A 22,974-nucleotide genomic window follows, 5' to 3' on the forward strand; every position below is an offset into this window, starting at 1 on the left:
TCCTGAAATCTTTATGAATAAATTACCTTTTAGTGGACAATTGCCAAAAAATTGGTCTTTATCAAAATCTGAAGAAGTTGCGCACCAGAGAGAGCCTGCATCATCACTCCGAGGGATGCACTCAGCGTACCATTTACCTTTGAGCTTAAAAGGGAACACACAAGGTGCACCAAAGGCATTTCCTCCCAGTGTATAGATATCTACAGAGAGAAACATAGATCAGTATCAGTTGGTCAGTTGGTATCAGATGTTCACCACAGTGTCTGCTCATAGCCAGCTCCCCATGGACACAGTTGAGCTGTGCAAGAGCTCAACACAACAGTACTTCATTACCACAAAGCCTTCCAAGGCTGTTGTGCCAATCAGATATGACTATAGCAAGATATTCAGAATTAAGACTCTCAAACAAGCCTTAATTGGCCCTCAGACTAACTTCTGTCTATCTTTTTCTTTTCATTTCTATCTGGACTAATGTGTCAGAAGTGCTCGTGACTCAGCTGCTCCCATTGCATACATACTCCTGTCAGTGGATGATGTTTAGGTTCCTTTTTTTTTTTTTTTTTTTTTCCATATGGTTGAAGAGGCTTGGAAAGAAGGTATCAGAATATTTTTATTAGTCTTCATAAGGGGAAGTTATAACCTCAATTTGCAAGTGACTCTGCTGGGAAGTGACCCTCCCATCCTCTATGCAGTCTAATTTGCTGCTATCTGAACAAAATTATGACAAACTTCATTCCATCTGGACCTGCTGTGGGGCACAGCAAAAATTTCATCCCTTGTTATTTAACTTCCCACCTTACCAGTGTCACAGTAGAAAGGAGGTTGAGCACTTGAGCTTGGATGCCCACTCTACATAATCCAAGAGGGATAATAATGCAGGAAAAGGAGATTTGACTCTCCAGTGTTCCTTTGTCAGGGTGTTAGGACTTATTGTATCCTGAATGATTAAGCACTGTTTTTCCTTTTGCTTTTTCCTACTTTTTCTTCTTGCTGGGCCTGGGATACACTAGGTAAACACTATTAAAAGTGGATTACGTCTATGTTAACTAGAAATTAACTTCTTAGAAATAGCACATGGTCAAACCAAGTAATAGCAACAATAAATATTTAAATACAACACAATCACCACTTATTCTACAAATTGATCAGACATATTTTGAAACAGTCATAGATTTCCTCCTGCTCTTGCTGTACAAACAAAATTCCCATTATCCCTTGTGATTACATCATAGGCCTTTGTCATTTTATTCTATCATTTGAAAGAATTGCAGTTTCTGAGTTACACAGAAATGTGTAGTCATATTTGCCTTGCATTTCTACACCCTGTTTGTGGTTAGCTCCCCTACTGACATCACTGTAAGAAAAGGGTTGCTGCATGACAAGCAGGCAGCAGAATGCTTTGTAAATAGGGGCAGTCAAGTTACCTAGAAATAGAGATTAATTTTCAGTACTCACCCTCATAGCGCTGAGAGCACAGGCTCTCTGCAGTTCCATGGATTTTCCACCTGCTCCCTTTGCCTGATCCTTTGGACAACCTGATTTTCTTCCCCTTCCCTTTGCCATAGTTGAAAAATAAATCCTTGCTGTGGGTTGCGAGTGTCTCGTTTCTACATTCCCACCACTGGAGTTCATTCGTCCTGTTACAGGATTCCAACGTGATGGCAGCCTCGTCGTCCTTGGTGAGCACTCCCAGGCACAGCTTGAGGGCCATGCTCAGCAGCTGCATGGCAGAGACCCACCTGAACTTTTGAAACTCGTTGTGCTCGTCACAAGTGGTAGTTATGACCGAGCTAGAGTTTTGAGCTTGGGCGCAAAGCTTGCTGTCTTCATTATAGATTGAAAATATTCCCCTATCTAGAAAATAAAATGAGAACGCAAACATCTGAGCAGAGATTATGTAGGAGACAAGTCAGTTAGTTGCTATTTGACAGTCTGCTACAACAAAAAAATTCAACATATGGAGTCCATAGAGAAAGAAATCAGAGGAGGTTAATCATCAGTATGAAGGATATTCATCAAAATGTTCTTAAGATGCAAGCAACACAGAAGCTGAAAATATAGCTCTTTCAAGAGAAATTGCTCTTCTTCACATCCGTCCTTAAAGCACACTGTTCTCAAAATGCCATTCAAAAATGACCTTTATTAAATTTCATGAGTTCTTCAAAGTTCCACCACCACGCAGCATATTAAACAAGCTTCAATTTTGCAAGTAAAAGGACTTCTTGCTTTAGAGCTATCAAAAATGGTTTACATACATACTCAAAATTCAACCATTTTTGTGTTTGGCCAAGAATGACATTGTGGTTTTCAGCTCATCAAGCAAGTGGGGTATTTTTTGTTTCTGGTTAATTATTTTGGAAATTTTTGGCAACTGTACAAAAAGTCGTTTCTTCACAGAGTTCAACTTGTGAGTTTCTAAGGAGGGAAGCCACAACTTGCAGCATCATCACTTCAGTTCTGAGCACAGTTAAGCTAAGTAAGTTTCCTAAGTGCCATTAATAGCTACACTTGTAAATAGAAATGTGAGACACTGCACAACAGGGTTTTGTTTCTTAAGACCAGCTTCAAAAAAGGGGCACAACTTCAGCCTGCTCCAAACCTTGACCATTTTTGCAGCTTGCCTTGCATCCCTTAGGTCCCCGCTATGCAACAGCATCATCCAAATAGCTCTGCTCTGCCATTGAGCTTTACTGCCACCCAAGGTTTCTTGCCAGGGGTGGGATAGTTAAATGGGGCTTCATGACCCCCTGCCATCCCAGAGTTGCCAGGTAGTGGTCAAGCAGCCTCAGTGATGTTTCTCTGAAAGGCTGCAGACCTGAACAAGCCAGATGGCATTTCCCCTGGCACAGCTTTCCTGCTGCAGTGGTTCTTGAGAAGGTTAGCAGAGGCTGGGTCAGAGCCAGCGTGGTCTCGCCCAAAAACACGAACAGAAGAAATTCTCCTGTAGTCGATTAGATCAGTGTTGGCTAGTCCCTGCTGCCATTCAAGTGATAGCACCGGTCTCCCGCAGTTCTCTAGTTAGGAGCTTCCTGCAGGAAAGAGCTGCAGACACAGCATCATTTGTTTTCCTCTCAGCAGTAGCAATGTCTGAAATTTAACAGACAGAAGCTTTTAAGGCCCTTCCTAAAGCTGTCAGCTTGGAAACAGGACTCCAATACTCAACGATCAGTATGCCATAGTCCGTATGGGCTGTCTAAGAAACTCCAAGCACACATCAGACAGTGGTTCCATGCATGCTGAGAGTTCACTGCCCTGTACTTCTGAGATGTTCTAACCTCCAATGGAGTAATTTTGGATCAACTTTTGTCTGCATTCAGCTGGCTGATTTTCCAGAATCAACACTGTCTAGGTTATGCCCACATCTGTTGGCATATTTCTTTCACTCATACACCACTTTGAAAACCAGGTTAAGGAAACAGAATGCCTATACAGATACCACCAAGTTTAAGAGCTGAATAAAACTGTTTCAGATTACATGCTCTGACTAGATCTAAACTCACTGTCCACCAAGGAGGACATCAGGAAAGCATGAGAAACAACTTGCAAACCTCCATACGCAGCAGAGGACCAAGACTTACCAGACATTTGAAGAGATGTACCAAAGGAAAAGAGAAAAATCAGGAGCAGGTAGGCAGCCATTGCCAAATGTTTCAGTCCCTTCTCCCCTTCACCTGAAATTGATGCTGAAGACCAAATCTGTGCCTTGCAGGAAAACTCTTCTGCACTGAACTGGATTAGCAAATCCTTTTTGGTTTTTAAGACCCGACAGATACAGGGAAGTTCTGAGCTGCAAATAAGGAACTGTATCATGTCACATGAGTAATTTTGAAATAATACATTAATGAATAAACTTTGCTTTCTAAGCTAGTTTTTCTACTAATAAAACTTTTCTCTTTCATGTAAGTATGAGATCTAAGACGTAATATTTTAGTGAGGATTCTTGGAGACATACCTTACAAAAAATCAGGATCATTATTTTTATAAGAATGTGACATGTCTCTTTACCAGAAATAAAGGGAAAAGGTAAAAAACAAAAGGAAGATTTGTCTGTATGAATAAATTATTAAAAAAAAAGCCAAAGTGCAAGGCAGTACTGTGAAAAATTGGCTGGGACACCATGCAAATCAAGTAACTATGACCTTGGAATCAGAGAGAACCACAGTTTCCCATGTCTGCAGTTCCACAGAAAAGAGAAAAGCTGCATAAAATAGGACCTGTGTTCTTCAGAAGGCACCTGTCCCTTCTTTTGCTCCATTCCTGACTATATGCAGGAGCAATGTACCCAAACTGACAGCAACAGTTGAAGAAATTCTGAAAAGCAACTACACAATTCTAGGAAGAAGAGAACCTGTAATTGGAGAACAGTGGATTTTCAATTATTGCTAGAGAGGAAAACTAAACTAATAAGAAATACTGCCACATTTTTCATCCCACTAGTCTGTAGAAGTTTGCACTCCTTAAAGTGCACACCCTTCAGGCATTCTGACAAAATTCTGATGTTTACTTTGAAAAAGCTTTCTCCTTCATGATAGGTAAAAGAATTAGAAAAACGGAGAGGGTAGGGAAGAGAAAAGGCACTCCTGTGGAATTTTTACATCCCTTTTGCTTATGGCTTTTGAAAAATTTCAGTTCCCATATCTTCAGGAGAGGCTGGTTTGGGATAACTTCCCCAATATTGTATTTGCAGCAAATACTCTTTAGGATCTTTCACTTAAAATTTCTGCTGTTGCAGGCAATGAAAACCCTAGACACCTACATGAAGATGAGGGATCCTGCTTCTGTTGTTGTGACTCAGATGCAGATGGACAACTCAGTAGGTCTAAAAAGGTACACAAGGAATTACAGCAGAACAAGAATTACAACAGTAAGAGAAAATAGTGGCACCTGAAGGCCAGCAGGTACAGCTAGACCAAAAACATGGAAAGAATGGGAGCCTGAGAAAGTCACTGAGACCTGAGGAAAGTGGGAGAAAAGAGAGGGCTGCCTCAACAAAGCAGCAGATGGTCAATTACTCAGTAAGTATGATGCATATGCAAGGATGGCTGCACTGAGTCTGAAGTAAGGCGTTCTGGTATTCCCCAACATAGGAATGCTTGACTCCGCAACCTCACGTTTCCAACTTTCCATGCTTCCTTGTTCAGGAGCTCCAGATGTGCAGATGGAAAAATATTTATTATTTAGGCAGGAGGAATGTAGTGTCTTGTCATTCTGCTGTATACAACATCTCAGCATCTCCAAAGCTACCGGGAGGCAACAAGTACAATTACAACAGGAAAAAAGAAACTAGTTCTGTTCTGGAGAAAGATCGGTGTTATTGGGACTGTTATTGATGGTTTGCTGAGAGAGGCTGAGAAAGAGCAAAACATACTAAGGTCAGCTTCACCTTAGTGTTTGTATGTTTGTCTGAGCAGACCCCGCCACAGCCCACAAAGTGGGAAAGAAAATCAGAAGATTGCAAAGATGCACTTCAGCATCTTCCACTTGGCAAGGCACAGCCTGACAGTTTAGAAGTGGCGAGGAAGAAAGGCTGCTGGGTTTTGTGTTGAGTCAGCATTGTTCCGTTGGCAATCTGTGCTCGTGGGCAGGAAGTTACACTCACAGTGTGCAGATTCGCCACCTTTTCTCTGAAGTCTGAACTCTTCTGGAGAAAAGGGGAAACGAAAATTAAGCACAAGGGCATCAAGAAACGTAGCAATGTGCAGAGACAAACCTTTACACGCTATCAAATATTGCCATCAAGTCATTCCTCAGCTGCCGGTGGAAATGCATGGGTGAGTCCATCCAGGTTCAGCCAGATGCTTCCCTACAGAAGTTAAATAATTCATTTTCAAAAAACCACTGGTATTAAAATCTGAAAGGAATTTTGTGATCATTTAGCCTGCAATAACTTGATATAAGATTTCAACCCAGAATCCCCACATATAGCACAATTGCAGTTTCTAATTGAAAACTTTTTTTAAAAAAAAAAAAAGACATGGTCTAAACCTCCATAGAAACATTCTAGCCTAAAAAAAATGCAGACTGAACAAACTTTCCATTTCTTTAGACAGGCCCAAAACATACTGAAAGAGCAACATAGGACACCTCATGCTTTCATGCTATATTTTCATGCCACATAATCAATGTTATTTTTTCTTTCATTTAGCTAAACCAACAAGATCAAATGTAAGAAATCTCGGCAGAATCAGAGGATTATGGATATGAATTACTAGTGATCAGTTAAAAATTTCCTTTGCTTTTCTATCCATCATTTATGTTTCACCTTGTTTATCAAGAAACTATTTTCCTTGGTTTTATAGCAAGAATATTCAGAAAAGCGACATCCCAATTCCTCTGTGAATGTATATTTATGCAGCATACAGCCTGAAACCTCCCCTAAGTAGTGGTATCTACTCAGGAGACAAAATAAGAGATCACAAGAGCAACAGAGGGGTTCTAAGGCAACTGTCCGATCCCAACAGCAATAGCAGCCAGCAGTAGAAAATGGCGAAAAGAACTGGTGAAGGATCAGCATACATTAAGTAACAAATTATATTGCATCCATATGAATATGAATCATTTCCAAGAAGACACACTGCTTTTTTTTCAGTCAAATAAAGCAGCATGTATAATTTCCCCAGCCCAATCTTCAAAACTTTTTTGATGTAGTCAATCACTTGTCAGGAGCATTGCAGCTTGGCAGCAGAAAAAGAGGACATAATGCCAGATCACCAAATGATGTTTGGTAAAACCATTACACAACAACTCAGTCCAGAGAAGATGGAATTAACATGAGGGTGTGGAAAGAGAATACTAGTTTGGAAACTATTCTTTCAATTTTTCTTGAAATTGTATGATCATTATTGTCACAAGTATGACCAAAGGAAATATGATGTTAAAAACCTGGGACTGAACTCTGTATTCAGACAGTCTAATAAATTTGTTGCCATCACTGAAAGGTACTAGCTGGGGAAGGGGGGTGGGGGGGAGGAATGGAAGAAAGAAAAAAACCCAACAAAAACCCAAACAAACAAACAAACCCAAGCAAACACCACCAAAACAAAAAAAAAAGAAATCTGACTTTTTATAATTACAACTCCCTAGGTAAAAGACTTCAATTTACTCTTATATTAATGAGGTATTGTTTAAAGTGTTCAAGCTTGTTTGTTTCTCTACCTTCCATTCAAAAATTCCTATTAGAGTTTGTGTATAAAGTATCAGTGCTCATCTTCAGCTTACTACATGGAACCGTAATGATTTCCTGTCCTGTAAATGCCACTGTTTCCATGTTTGCTCTTTTTAGTGGGAAATTTGCTTCAATCCCATTGTATTGCAATAGGAGGGACAGTAAATTTAAATTTCCTCCTCTTCTGAAAATCTTTCAAATCTTTCTCACTCATGCTTTTTCTAAAATGAGCAGGCCAAGTAGATCCATCTTTAGAGTAGAGCTTCTGATTTGGACCCTCTATTTTTTCTGTACCCATTTGAACAGGAGAGCAGAACACACACAGCATTTCACAGAAGCAGCTACATCAACTGCCAGCTATTAACTAGCATGGCATTTTTAATTGTCTTCAACTCAAAGTTGATGCTGGATTTCAGGCAGTATAAATGGGTGAATGAATTCAAGACCATCCAGGCTGTAGTTCCTGGATTCTCTCCCTGACACTTTTTAGCTGTAGAGATGTACCTGATAAGTATGGCAAAGCACCAGAAATGAGACATCCCCTCAATCTTCCTTTTCTTTCCAATCATACATTTTCACATGTGATACATGTGATAAAAAGTTATCTGGAAGAATCACTCGCTGTGCAGATACTCCCTTAAGATTGTGCAGTCCCCCAGAACAGGACTGAACTTCTTTTGGGTAGAAACTGCACTTGTTTCTTGTTTGCACAACAGCCAGTGCAGTGAGGCTGAGATTCCAATCTCAGCCTCTTGACAGTTCATTGTCCCTTTCACATACCTTTCTAGCTGGCACCACTTCTCCATATAATTGAAACGGTGTCATCCTTAACATCACGAATCAGTCAGTTGGGAGGTTTCTGGCATAAGCCACATCAGGTGGCATGAAGAACCATTAGAGGTACTACTCCTTGAAAAGACATGCTCAAACAACTGTGCATTAAAAATGGAAAGAGCAGTAGGAACAGAGGCAAGGAAATAACTGGGAGAAAGGGAGCAGAGTCAGAGAAAAGGAGTCCCAGGATGAATTTCCCCATCTTACCTACACGCATATGTAATTCAAGGTTTTTAATAAATCACTCAGCTGACATTTTTGTCTTCCTTTTGAGCAGACAATCCTGGGACCGATTCAGGAAAATATGGTCAATATATTACTTGATCGCAACTTTGGATGGAGTGTCTCCATGGTTTTATCATCTCCTTTTTAACTTTATCCTGTTAGAGTCTCATATATACAAGACTACAAAATGAAAAACTATTTAAAAAATCAAAGCTAGTTACTATTTATTTCACAGAACAAAATCTGAAACCAGAAACCAAACCTTGCAAACCTTTGTATGCAAGTGAGGAATCATGCATGAATTACATTTTACAAGATTCACAAAAATTAGGAATATAAGCTCCACATTGGGGAAGCTAAGACTTCCATAAATGCTAACTGGTCTAGCCATTTTAGAAAGGAATTAAAATCAGTACTAACTAATAGGCTGGTAAAGATAAATTGTTCTTGACTTCCAGCACACACCCCACAAACCTATGGTACTTATTGAGAGGCAGTAGGAGAACAGTACCAATATGTGATCACCATAACAGCTATCCAGTGCTCCTGTAAACTTTCAGAACATGTGTAGGTAATGTTCCTCCCACTCCTCAGAATCTGTGCATTAGCATGGTTTGAAATAACTCTGGTACAGAAACTTCAAATCTTGGGAGCTTTCTCAAATGGATCTATCTACATTTTACTTCCTTTATTGCATCCATTTCTATTGTTCCATTTAATAATTAGTCAATATCACCTCTTTTCTTAAGACCTGCACTCACCAGTGTGGGTCATCAAATCGTTAGAGTTCTGAAATCTTACACATTATACAATGGTTACAAAATAAAAATAACTGCTGTGTATAGCCTTATGCACACACTGAAACTGGCTGCTACAGTATTTGCACACGAGAAAATAGCTTTGGCTTAATTCTAATTGCATAATTTTATTAAAACAAGGCACATTTCATTTTATTACATTACATTTTACATTACATATTACATTACATTTCATTTTATTACATTACAGTGTCGCATGTTCATTCTGTTCTATGTTGGTCACAAGATCCTTTGTGTCACTAGTTCCAGGAACTGCATCACTATTAAAATACAAATTGTTCTCAAAGCTGTCATTTGTTGACAAGCGATTCTTTCTTCTTTTGTAGAAGAGATAGCCTGCAAGGCCACTTCCCATTAGGATGAGGATGACAACAATAACTACAACTCCTGTTTTACCATGGTTCACTGTAGGAGCCTTCTCGTCCTTTGTCATTGCTGAAAACAAATACAAAGAAATGAAGAGGATGCTACATACTCTTTGTCTGATTACTGGAAACTATTTAGAAAGCATGATGTTTTAGGGAAAAGTGTTCCATTTGTTTCAAAATAATGAGAAACAAAGGTAGCAACATAAAATTAATTGATTTTAAAATGCTAACATTGCATGCTCTATCACAAATTATTATTTTTTTAAAACTGCATTTGGACACTGAATGGAGTATATTGTATTCTACTAGGAAATAATATGCTCCTAGGAAACAGATATGGTACTCAAATATGTCAGAAAATGTAGGAGAGAGAATACAGAATATGATTTGTTCTGTTTAAGATCTTACACAGGACTAGTTTTTGTGTACTTGAAAGACAATGTTTTTACCCTTTGTAGGCATTTCAGCTGGTGGCATTTCAGCTTCTGGTGGCATTTCAGTTGCTGGCATTTCAAAACATTGAAAAAAAATTATGTTATTGCATTATTCTGTTATTTATTTCTATATTATTTATTATTTATTTCTATATTTGGAACATACTGACAATTATATTCAGAGAAATATATTGTAATACATACCACTAAATACTGAAAACACTTGGGTTTAGTCCATACAAAGCTATATACACCTATCAAAAGCCATAGCACAATGGTCTATCGTATTCTGGCCTCACATGTAGTTATTTACATAGCCTAGCAGAAAAGAGGAAGCATCAAAGAGCTCCATGGAGACAGATGCTGACATTAGTGTAAAACCACAAGAAAATCTACACAGCATCTTCAAGACAGAGATGATCAAACACAATCCTCAATATAATTACAAATTCTTGCAGTACTTGTTATCTTACATAAACATAGCAAATGTAACAAATTTGGTTTCTCAAAAGACTAATTCCCTACATACATAGACAATTGGAATCACTCTTGAACTCCAAAGTGTCTTAGCACATACCACATCCAAACTAAAATATTCGTGGCTCATTTAAAATTTAATATCTGGACCACAAAATCTGGCTTGCTGGGAAAAGTGGGCCATCATTTAAGATGAAGTGCTTTCTGGAGGCATTGCATGTTTGCTACATGACATGTTGTGTCCAGTTCTGGACTCACCAGTACAAGAGAATGAGAGTGCTGCTGGAGGGAGTCCAGCAAAGGGCCAATAAGATGATGAAGGGACTTGAGTTTTTCTTAATGTGAGGAAAGGCTGAAAGATCTAGAACTGTTTAGCCTCGAAGAGAAGGTTCACAGGGGATCTTATCAATGTATACAAGTATCTGAAAGGAGAGTGTAAAGATGATGGAGCCAGGGTTTTCTCAGTGGCGCACAGTGACAGGACCAGGGGCACCAGCTGAAACACAGGAGGTTTCCTCTGAACATCAGGAAACTTTTTCACTGTGAGGATGACTAAGCATTGGCACAGGTTGTCCAGGGAGCTTGTGGAGTCTCCATGCATGGAGATACTCACAACCCATCTGGACATGGTCCTGGGCACCTGGCTGTAGGTTGCCCTGCTTGAGCAGGGGATTGGACCAGATGACCTCCAGACATCCCTTCCAACCTCAATTGTTCTGTGATTCTGTGAAGATAATGCTATCTTATGTCCAAAAGCACAGTGTAAAGAAACAGTCTCAGAAATGTGACAAGGAATAGGAGGAATAATTTACATTATGCAAATTTGGAAAATAATCCTCTGGCTGCACTGCTTCATTTGACTGGAAAATTTTTGGAATATAATAACATAGACACTTATTCCTTGTTCCTCACCAAAACTGACAGACCAATTTTGGTATAGCACTGATCATGCATATTACGCACATCACTGTTGGGTTTTGGTATGAGATGACTGCATGTTAAACCTACCCACATGTTAAACAAGCAGTATATTTAGGGAAATGAATCTGTTATTCCTGAAGAGTGAGATGTCATGAACATAATATACCTAGTCACTATTTGTAGCACAATCAACTAGCACCTGTTGAACTGCTGAATAGTTCTTTAGACCACCTCCTTACTCACGAAATAAAGTTAGATTATTCATGAAATAGACCTGCTACAGAATTTCAAATTACTGTGGTAAAAATTACCTCAATAAATGGAACAGAAAATAGCACCTATTCTACAGGAAAATTTCAGTCACAGATTTTGCAGCCTTTTCAGAAAACAGCAAACATAACAAGCCATAGCAAGTGCAACTAAGTAAAATCATGCTTCTAACACCCCATTTATTAGCCCATAGCTATTTAATACATTTTTTTCAATTCTGCAAAGGGAGCATTATCACAGCTTTGCAGAACTGTGCCAAGCCAAGCTGCATTCCTGTGACAGAATTGTAAGACTCAATTGTGTCCTGTTCTTGAGTGAGCAACTATATAGTCCTTGCATTGACACTGGCATTTGGCAGATTCCATGGCATTCCAGTTTAGGAGGCTAGACTGGCTGAAGCTAATCCTAGAAAAAGTAACTAGCTTTCATCTGCTTCAGCTCCTTGAAATGGCTCAGTATCAAAACAGGTGAATGCCGGTACGAGCACAAACAGGTGAGTAGAATGGTTGAAAAGGAAGGGTGGCCATTGATTTTAACTCTTGTTACCTACATCTATGACTATTCTGGACAAAGAATGAAAATAAAGTGCCTTTTTTTTGTCAATCACAATGTAAAAAGACAGATAAGTAGATTCTGAACGGATGGTTACATCTGACAGTTCTGCAGTATTTCCTGTAGAAGATACAGTCATCATTACAAGCATCTGAGTAAGTAAGAATAATTTTGCGTGACAGCAAATTTGTAGAAAGAATAGCAGAATTTCTCTCATTTCCAGTCTTGTAGAGGAAGTAGGCATATTTCAGCTACTACATGCATTTCACTTTTCTCAGTAAAGATTAGTAAGAGATTTTGATATTGCAGTACATGCTGGAAGAAATTATTAGGATGGCTCTTAGGAACACCTATGCAGTAGATGTCCTTACTGTCAAATTCGCATATTCAACTATTTCAGGACACTTTCAGTTTAGCATATTCAGACTATTCTATTTGCTTTGCTTTTCATTCATTCATCTTCTCAAAACAGGAGAACACAGAGACAGAAGGTCCAAAACTGTTCACTAATTCACAATGCATAAATATTCAGTTCACAGGAACACTACTTCATACTCAGAAAATCCATGCACATGAGGCTGCCAGAGGGAAAGAAGCAAAGAGTACTCCCTGGGCTGAGCAGAGGGGATACCCTAAGGAACATATTTTCAAATAGATGAGATAAATGTGCGTGTGCGAGGCACAGTACTAACATTGTGATTACTGAACAATTATTGATACAGAACAGTCAAACTTATTAAGTGTATACACTAGGTACAGTTAAGATAGGAACACAATCTTTTTAAAACAATTCTGAAGGGACTTGAGCAGAGGCCAGAACTTCTTTGTGACAAGAGTTATTCTGTCTTTATGTTGGCATACAAATGTGCATTTCTTGGCATTTATAAAACCTCGAAACACCCAGTTAAAGTGCACTGTGTGTAACTGCCATCTACTAATACTAGCACACAAGGAGCATACTCCATACACAAAACAAATTCATAAAAGCAGCACTTACTTTTTGGCTTTTTACAAACATAGCCTTTGTATGAAGAGCAATAGATATTATTCCAGTACCCCGAGTTTGCGTACATTTCAACACAGTGCTCGTTTTGTTGAGGGGAAGGTTCTCCTACATTCCAGTTGACAAAATTCACTGCAGTGTTGTCTAACCACAACCATTCTCCTAATTGGAAAAACATTGAATATGGAAAAACAAGATAGCATTCATTTCCATGTTGACACCTGCTCTACATTCATTGACTTCCTGAGAAATCTATTTGTGGCCACTCTTGGAGACAGGCCACTAGACTATTTAGATTTTTGATCTGATACATCATGTTGTCCTTAAGTTTTTATGCAAATGATACAACATCAATTTTTGGAAAATGGCAGGCTAATCTGACTTATGATGTTACAAAGGCAAGAAAGTTTAAAGAAGTATCTCCCACAATTTATTGCAATGGTGTAGTGTCAATTATTTATTCAGTTTATAGAAATTACTGATGTCAAAACATAATTTATCTTCACCAGAATGTCCTTTGTTTCAGTAATTTGTAGGGAGGTTTTGTATTACTTTTTTCAAAGTCCCCACTGAAGTCCTTCTAAGACCAATTTTATTCCATTTGGTTTTCAGTTTCTGCTGCTTTCCACTGACTTTACACACACGATTTTCCTCTTTAAATATCTGCTTCAAAAATCTTGTGATCACTGTTGTTCAACTATGCTGGGACTTTCTGTCTCTTCCTTCCGGTTCCTTTTTTTCTTTCTTTCTTTTAATAGTATTATTTATTTAGAATAAATGTGCCCCTTGTGACTCTTAAATTGTACTCAAACAAGAAAATTCTTAGACTCAGCATGAAAGCTATGTTTTGTTTTCTTAAAGAGTCTTTATATTTTGCTGCCTTTTTTTTTTTAAATGCCTGCCACCCTTTGTGTCAGGGCATGGCATCTGGATACAATTGCTTTTCCAAAGATATGAAATCTAGTTATGCAGTTATGCTGAAATCACTATAATCACTATCCAGTAATTTAATGACATGTACTTGCTGAAGCAGCTCTTGTGTTTGTGATCACTGAGAGCTGTATTGTTCTGCACCTGCTCTAGACCCACTTTAAAAAACATTTTATGTGTCAATTAACAAGGAGTAAACTTCAGTTTTTCTTTATGTGTTATGTTTATAAATCATTACTCTCTTCAAATTCTTTCATCCTCTACTGAAAACTTTTTCTGGTTAAGACTCAAGCACTGTAATTGAACAGTTGTCTTCTCCCCAACTAGTTTGTCATTGAAGTGGTTGAGCAGGAAGCGAAAAAAACCTTCCAAAACTCAAGAAAACCCCACCCCAAATCACCTGAACAATTTCGCAGTCCTGCATCTCAAATTGTTATACTGGACCCTTTAGTCTGAACAGCACAAGACTGAAGTAACTTTTAGGTCTATCACAACAACAGAAATATCTGTTTAATTGAATACTAATTGTATTAATGAAAAAGCAATAATCAGCAAGTTTAAGATTTAATTAAAGCAGCCTATTGCCTGTTCTCCCTTACCTTACCTTCCTCACAGTGAGATAGAAAATAGAAAACCTTGTGATACACAATTCCAAAGACACAAACAATTCCAGCTGCAAAGTGAAGCTGTTCTGAGGGCCAGCTGTAACTAAAGATGGGTGACTGGTCATTCCAGGATGGTGACTCCAAAGACTAGAGGTAATGTTAGCCATATTATTGTCTAGCTCAAAAATTGTAGTATCTCAAGCCCATCAACCCAGGGCGTCTCCACATTTGACAAGAACCATCTGAGTTTGGCTCAGCTCCCAGCATGGTCCTGTCTGTACTCTGCTATATGCACTTTTGTTCCTTACTTTGTTGTGAATCATTTTTCTTGCTTTAAAATGAACTTTCTGTGCCTGGTCTTTCTGTTATATATTACTGGTTATTGCTTGATTACAATTGACCAGCTTCCCCTACGATGATAATATATTACCTTTTCTAATTTCACTTTTTATGTATTACAGAAGTATAAGGTGAAATTTTCAACACCCTTGTCAAACAGCTTGTGACAATTATTCACCAAACAAGAAGATGTCAAAAAGTAAAGAAATTACCATCCACATTTCTGTACATTCCTGTCCAAAAAGTTGATGTTTTCCCTTCAAGTGGTTCAATGATGTATGCCAGAAAGTTGGCTTCAGCTGAGTCTTCGACTGATACCAAAGAGGCACCTGGAAGACACAAAGAAAAAAAACTCTCTTAGAGACATAAGTTTCACAGTGGAAAGCATTCTCATTGTCCTGTCAAATGTCAGTCTTATTTTTGCCACTGATTATCTGTGCCAAATTCTAAACAGAGTTTGAAGTTCAAAACAGAAACTAACTTCAGATAATATCTTATGAAGGACTCTAGCATTGTTGCTGATGCATTTCTTATCATTTCCATGACGTTGCACTAGCATTTTGTTTGTTCCCCCATCCACTGGGAAATAGCAACATAACTGAAAAACAACTCTAGGCAAAATACAACAGGCTAATATGGTAACTAGCATAAATTTCTACGGATGTGTTACTATTTAAAAAAAACCAAAAGCACTCTAAAAAATTTAACGGTTTTTAGTAAAAAGTACACGACTTCAGTCTGTGCACAATGTAACTTCACACATTAATGATTAAATGTTTTATGATCCTTTCTATAGCTCATGTACAGCACAGACTTTGCTGACTTTCTGAAGTACAGTCCTTAGTTTAACTCTTTAACCAGGTCTTGTTTATTTTCCTACATTCTCTTTGTAGCCATCAGAGAAAGAACGATCATCTTGGTCATCTGTTGCCCAGTCAGTGTAATACCCTGTTAGTTATCCACATACGACACTAGGCATTCTGCCATAATTCATTCTGTATGATGCTCTAGCAAAGTCAAGAAGTCACAGCATGGAGCCAGAAGACAGAACGAGCAATGTGACTTTGTATGGAGGGGCATTAAACACTGGAGAAAGTGCCTCTTCAGTTCTCTTTAGCGTGGGGCTGGAATTCAGTCTATAGGTACAGAGCAATAGCTGTGTTTGGCATTTGATTTGGCTGTTCAATTTTTGAAGTTATTTTTTCTCAGGTAAGGAAGGCACAGCTCCAGAGAATGAAAATATAAAAATCATTTGAATCACTGCTGAGCTACTGATAAATTCTACTATGGTTCAGAATTCTACTATGGGTAAGATATAATTGGCAAATGTCCAACTGCAAACAAAACCCAGAGTGCAAGCAGGGACAGAAGAATATAAGAGAACATGGAACGTTCCTCTTTTTTCACTAAAGTCTTTATGTTTTTCTAATTGTTCCTCTTTTGCTGAATCAGCTGGTGTGCGTGCATCTCTAAGGGTGAGACCAAGGAGGGGATGGCTACTGGGAGAACAGGGGAGTTCCAGCTAGATCTGTGTGTGTGTGCCCCTGTGTGTATCTACGGGAGACACCATGAGGGATTGACTACTGTGTGGCCAGCCATGAACATATGTATAGATGTGTTGTATATGTGGGTGTGTGCCTACAGGGAACACATTTTCAGCCTCGTCACTGGTCGGACTTGGGAGCACAGAGCCATGGCAACTTTGCTTCTGCTGGGCTGTTGGATTCAGCCTGCCCTAACAATTACTGTGAAAGATTAAGGTTAGCACTGAAGGGAAAGGGGTGTCAGTGACGTGAAGTCTTAAGTACACTAGCATTCAGATTTTAAATTCCACATAACACCAGTCTTTTACCACATATGCTGAAACAAATGATCAGTGCCTTTTTTCAGGAATCTTAGTTCAATGGAAAAAGGCAATTCTGAGGTGACTGCAGATTCCAACAACAAAGATATGGGACAGCTGTGGACAACCTGAGTCAGTGAGCGGAGGCACCTGCTACCACATGCAATATCATCATTCAAGTCCTCTCAAACTTCACCTTAAAACTCTTCCATTTATTTGCCCCACTCTTCTTATTGAAAGTCTGTTTCAGAAACTCAGTCCTCCAAAGAAAAGAAATGTTATTTATTCAAAGTTATAACCATTCCACTTAAAGCAGAGAACTGCAGATAACAGACAACAGCTGTTGTGTGCAGAGCTGCCAAGGTTCTTTTGACTATGCATAACTAAGAACATACATTGCAGCTTTCAAAGATTAAGCATCTGTCATGCCAACAAAAGAACTCAGAAGACTGTATGGAAATGGCTCACACTGTAACAATTGTCATAGTCTTAAAGACTGAGCTACAGCAAAAGTCTTCTATTATGGAGTGTTTTCTATATTTAAAAGTATATTATCAAGTATCTTCATTCAAATGTTATGCAAACGTTGATGTGGAGAATATAGTGAGATTTAAACAACATATACCAAACTTGAACCTTCCCTCAGAAATACTAGTTTCTCAAATGAGAGATGACAACATACTAGCTCATGAGAACTCAACAATGAACCTGAGTACCAGCAGAAAGAGTCTTCTTACCCAGCTCTAGGTGTCTATATTTGACATCAGTTTCACTGGTAGGTTTATTATCAGTGGAGACCTAATCAACCCAGTCAGTGGAGTTTAGGGTGCAATTCACCTAACCAAATGTCAATATATACTTCCAGTGAAGATGAATCTGTATTCAGTTCCACTGACCGCATGAGCAAGATCTCTGCATACTCTAATGGGAGGTTAGACACCTAAGTCACGTTGCCAGCAATGCTATATACACCAATGCTATAGACATATGAATTCTAGCATAATGAATCTTACATCATTTTCCCGGAGAAGGAAGTTGCAAGAATGAAACAACACAACAACCCTAGTTTATTAATATACCCAGCCTAGAGAGTTCTAACTGTCATTCCAGTGACATAAAACTGCAATAATCAAGGGGCAAATTAGATCAGGAATACAAAAGATATAAAATGCCATTAAAATAAGATTTAGTCACTGCTGTGGATGAGGCTGACTACCTCCTAGCAGGATCAAAGGACCGAGTTTCCACTTTTGTGATCTCCACTCCAGGCCACACAGCTCCTCTAACGCCTGGTCCCACCCACGTGAAAGACATGTAGGCAGCTATTTTTCATCTCCTCCCAAATCAAGGCAATAGTTGGACGCAACTGTCCTGTCCAACACTTGGACCATCCTTGAAATCACAAAAATACATAGCACATGTTCAGCTTTCCACAGAGAGGAAAAACAAGTCAGAAAGTTGTGCTCTGTTTTTTAAGGAGGATACTTACCTAGTCGAAGACATTCTAAAGATGCCTGGGCCCAGTTTCTTGTAGATGAAGATTCAATGTAGTAGCAATGACCTCGGAAAGGGATCCAAGACTTGTGTCCTTCTGATTCAGGGCACTTTCCTGGAAGCTGAGGGGGCTCTGTGGGAGCTTGAACTGTTTAAAAAAAGAAATTTAAACAAAGAAAGCACAAAATTTAAAGAAACAGCTTCTTATATGTTCTTTTATCATGAATATGTTATTCTAACCGAATGTTGGAAAACTCACTCAGGTGTTTAAAAAAAAAAATGTAATCTTGGTAGTCTATACTGCCTACTACAACACAGTAATGCAAAAAAGTCCTAAAATCTATGAACAAAGTACTGCAACTTTAGTCTCAAGAAACCTAATTTAGCAAAGAATCCAAGCATACTGTTATCTTTTAACACATTCTTAAGTTCAGCTCAACACTTTACTCACAAACATAATTTTCACACCTGACTGCTTTGCTGAATTAGGGCCCATATGAACTTGATCATGTGGGCTGTGTTCTAATACCATGGAATGCAGAAGGCATTATCAGATGACAGTAGCAGGAATTTCAGGTCAAAAACATAAGAGAAGGCAGCCTGAAGAAGTATCCTTAAACATTTCTATACCACCTGTAGTTTGTTATTCAGTTATAAAAGGAAAACCTGGAAAGCTGTTAGGGGTAAACATTCCTTGTGACACCTTATGGCCTGCTCATTCAGCTCTTCCCCCTTCAACACCATACCCATGTGACTACTACCTAACATCCACTGCCTTTTCATTTTTGAGGTTTTTGGTCTCGCATGCTTACTCAAACTCAGAATAAATAGCAGAGTAACATTAGTCTAAGCTTTGCAAAATATATGTAACATTATTAATATGATGGCTATTCACAGTCATACTCGCTCTTTCTTAGTATGTGTTAGCCCTCATTTTAAAGCAGCCCCATTCAACCAAGGAAATTTTAATAGTTTCATCTATTTAGGTCTTGAAATAAAAAACAGCATCTATGTTGCACAGGATCCACAGGGGACATCACACACAGACCAATGTGATCAAGTGAAGTCCATTTACTACAACGTTTGACACAGTTATATATCTTATGTGCTTGTGCACGCGCCTTATACAATACTCTAATTGGTACAATACCCCGTTTCACGCGACACTATCTTATTCTCTATTGGCTGCGCAAGCTTCTTCACGAGGTGTCCAGCAATTACTTATCTCATTCTTCAGCATCCAGGTGTTGTTTGTCAGGCTCTTCTTATCTTCTTTTTTCCCAGCGTACAAGGACACAGCATCCTTGTCTGCTCCAGCATTTTGTAAACTTATGCTTCGTTCCCACCTAACGGCTGGATTGCTCACATGCATTCGCCCAGCCAAGAAATCCTCAACACATCTAAGTATATATCAGCAGACTACCCAGCACAATGAACTCTAAAGAGATAATCATTGTAATTACAATGGTTAGATTCAAGTTCTTACCATCAGGTTTTTTGCAAACAGAGAAGTAACTTTCATTGCAGGATCCTGTCTTCCAGGCTCCAGCAATGTCTAGATACACACAGCCTATTTTCTGTTTTGGCTCCCCTTCAGCCCATTTAGTATACTTCATTCTCCAGTTATCAATCCATTCATAACGCCCATTGGTCTAAGAACAAAACAAATCAACAGGAATGATTAAATTCTAAGCATTAACCATTCCTTCATCAGTCAAATGTCTGTCTATGCAGCACCTTGTGCTAGAATTTTTTTTTTAGAAATCAGTAACAAATACAAATGGCTCAAACTTTTAAATTTATGTTGTGACAAGCAGCTATTCATTGAGAAATACAGTAGTGTCACAAATGCTTTTCAGCAAAAGGAAATGCAGAATAAGTGACACTGAATTAATTTTGAACTTCAGAAAACTGTTAATTTGGGAATAATAAAAATTTCATTTAAAATAATCTGTAGGAATGAAAGTCTGATGACTAACTTTTGTACTATCTGTTTCACCCGAATTTCAGGAAATGTAGATTATTTTAACTTAAAGCATATTTAAAAACTTAATCATTTCCCACCAAAGCTGGCGAACTCAGTGAATCATCCTGTTGATTAGGTTAGGGGAGTCTTTTGGGTTTTAGGGATGTTCACTCATTTCTATTTCTTTCATGCACTCAGCCAAATGGAGTCAACATGGAACAAGTGTCTGTGCCAAGAAGAAAGGGTTGTGTATTTTAACATCCAGAAAGTATCAAAATATCAAAGAACTGGGAGAGGGGAGATAAATAAAATTAAATTAGGTAAACTAATTAATTATTTGGCTAACTATCCTCAAAAATGTTGAAAAAGTCATAGCAACAGCACCTTATTCTATTTCTGAAAATTAAGTATTGTTATTTAGCATAAATGCTTTCCACTGTACATCTTAAAATATGTGGATTTTATCTTAACTACACCATACATGCAAAGAGATATTTCAAGATGCTAGACTAAAATGTCTTTTTTGGAAGTGCACAGAGTGTAATATCACAGAAAAAGTCTGAAAAAGATATGTAATATATACAATTTAATCAGAATAATGGAAGAGGACGGTTTCCTACCTGTAAGTCTGACAGCACATAAAAGTATTTAGGACCAAGATATAAACTAATAGGCTAAAGTAAAGTGACATAGTAAGACTTTTCAGTTCCTGATTTGTCCATAAGAGAAACAGCATCATGTTCAATTAGTTTGATGTTCTTACCACATTACTGTTAAGACCAATCCACACAGGCACCCCATACTTCAACACCTTTAGCCACAGGAACGAATGACTATAGGGGTCTAAGATGCTGGAAAGGTCAAATTGATCACGTCTGCAGTTCTTTCGTGCATCCTCCCATTTCATTTTGGTATGGATGAACAAATAACTGCTGTTACCATAACGGATAATGCTAGATGGGGATGAACTTATAGAAGGCAGAAACTCAGCATCTGTAAAATAAAGGATGAAAAAAGACTCACATACTTGTTCAAAAGGGGATTATGACCTCACTGTGGCTGTAAATAGAATTCAACAAAAAGCCTTTTTTCTTGATTTCATATTCCCTGACTTTTGATCAGCATGGTTTAGATGTGCTATTCTTTAAGCCAACATCAGTAGTAAAAATCAATTACAAAGCTGTAGAAAGGAAGAGAACTGCTTAAAGCAACCTCTGACAAGGAGTAAAGGACCATTCTGTATAATCTTCCAGAATAGTATTACTGAAATGAATTAGTGTTATATTAGGTCACAATTTCTTTAATAAAATATTTTTTCATCAAAAGAAATGTTTTGCAGAGACTGTGTTGTTTTCCAGGGATTTTTTTTGCCAGAGAAAAGAAAAACTACACAACAGACCAGTCCTTAAAAATCAGATATTTAAATCCAGGTTTTCACTGCTTTTAAATTTCCTTTTTGGAGGTGAATTAGCTCAAGTTCAGTGCAGGTGAGTTACAGTCACACTCCAGACAGTTCACGTTACATGTACAAGCCAGTATTTTCCAGAACATGTTTTGAAAGCCAATGTGTTCAGAAAATGACAGGCAAAATCATGGAATAAATATTATGTCAAGGGTCATACTAAACACAAAGATGCAGATACAAATTCCAGCTCAGGAAGGTAGCAACACGGCAGTTACTGGGAAGGGTCAGCTGAGAGTAGTGACTCTAACTGGACCTCTGACACATATGACCCTTGTGTTCCTGCCTGAAAAACAATTTCTGGATGTATCTTTACTGGCAGTGAAATGATGCTGAAATCCACACATACAAGCAATTCCCTGAAAAACCAAAATGTTTGATTATGTTTTAACTAAAAAGAGAAGTACCTGCATTAATTTGGCATATATATCCTCTGTTGTTATCACAACTCTCATCAGCCCACTTCCCTGCTTCCTTAACAGGATTGTTTCTCATGACAACACAATCAGCCTCGAGGCAAAAAGATATAAAATCAGTTACAAATAGCTAGAAGAAGCAAATACAAAACTTTTGTCCCCCTTTTACATCTTCAGACACAAGTAATGCTGTAGTTTTAGTCTCATATCCCTGTAACATTTAAGAGCATAAGCTTTGTGATGTGGAGGTTCTGTTCCTCTTGCACATCATAGCTTTCTTAATGTTGCTCTCTCTTGCACAACATTGAGGTGGATAAGCAGACCAGAGAAATTCCAGTATTGTCATATCTCCAGACATACAGCATGGAGAGAAGGAAAGCCACAGACAATGTCACAAGAGAAGTGAAATCAACTATTGTAGAAAAGACCTGTTAACTTTGCCCCAGAAAAAACCATGGACCCTCAATGGGCAATGCAACATTTCTGACATATCAGTCTCCAAATGTATTGTTGTAAGCTGTAACAGTACACACAGCAAAATTAGAACTGCTCCTGTACAAAGGCAGCCATTGCTCTGTCAGTACCACCCTTACAGTGACAGTTCAACTTCTCTGACATGGACACAATAGCTAGAACCTATGTTAGCACATATTAAACAAACAGTGATAAAAGAAAAAGACTGCATGGGTACAAATGGTTTTGGGCAATGAAGCATCCATATTTACTTTATTCTATTTACTTATTTGGTTTTGCTGTCCAGGATGAGATTCACAGAGAAACACTTCATTTGTGAGTGAAATGCATTGAGATTTAAATCTTTCAAACTGAACAGTTGCATGGTATTTTGTATTA

At 38.3% G+C, this 22,974-nt stretch overlaps 2 protein-coding genes across 2 annotated transcripts in view; both read right to left on the reverse strand.

The window, feature by feature from the left end:
- LOC142040349 (macrophage mannose receptor 1-like) overlaps positions 1-3,739 on the reverse strand; it is a 33,465-nt gene extending 29,726 nt beyond the window's left edge. Inside the window, exons 1-3 of the mRNA XM_075048151.1 lie at positions 3,579-3,739; positions 1,456-1,854; positions 27-200 (exon numbers count right to left, since the gene is read on the reverse strand). Coding sequence (XP_074904252.1) covers positions 27-200; positions 1,456-1,854; positions 3,579-3,639 — 634 coding nt within the window. The 5' untranslated portion in view covers positions 3,640-3,739. The remainder of the gene's footprint in view (positions 1-26; positions 201-1,455; positions 1,855-3,578) is intronic.
- Positions 3,740-8,442: 4,703 nt separating this feature from the next.
- The window catches only part of LOC142040352 (macrophage mannose receptor 1-like), a 64,216-nt gene continuing 49,684 nt past the window's right edge, over positions 8,443-22,974 (reverse strand). Inside the window, 8 exon segments of the mRNA XM_075048167.1 lie at positions 8,443-9,477; positions 9,860-9,913; positions 13,062-13,229; positions 15,154-15,270; positions 18,274-18,426; positions 19,765-19,930; positions 21,008-21,237; positions 22,114-22,216. Coding sequence (XP_074904268.1) covers positions 9,227-9,477; positions 9,860-9,913; positions 13,062-13,229; positions 15,154-15,270; positions 18,274-18,426; positions 19,765-19,930; positions 21,008-21,237; positions 22,114-22,216 — 1,242 coding nt within the window. The 3' untranslated portion in view covers positions 8,443-9,226.

The sequence above is a fragment of the Buteo buteo genome, chromosome 2 (genome assembly GCF_964188355.1).
Source record: "Buteo buteo chromosome 2, bButBut1.hap1.1, whole genome shotgun sequence".
NCBI classification, from domain to species: Eukaryota; Metazoa; Chordata; class Aves; order Accipitriformes; family Accipitridae; genus Buteo; species Buteo buteo.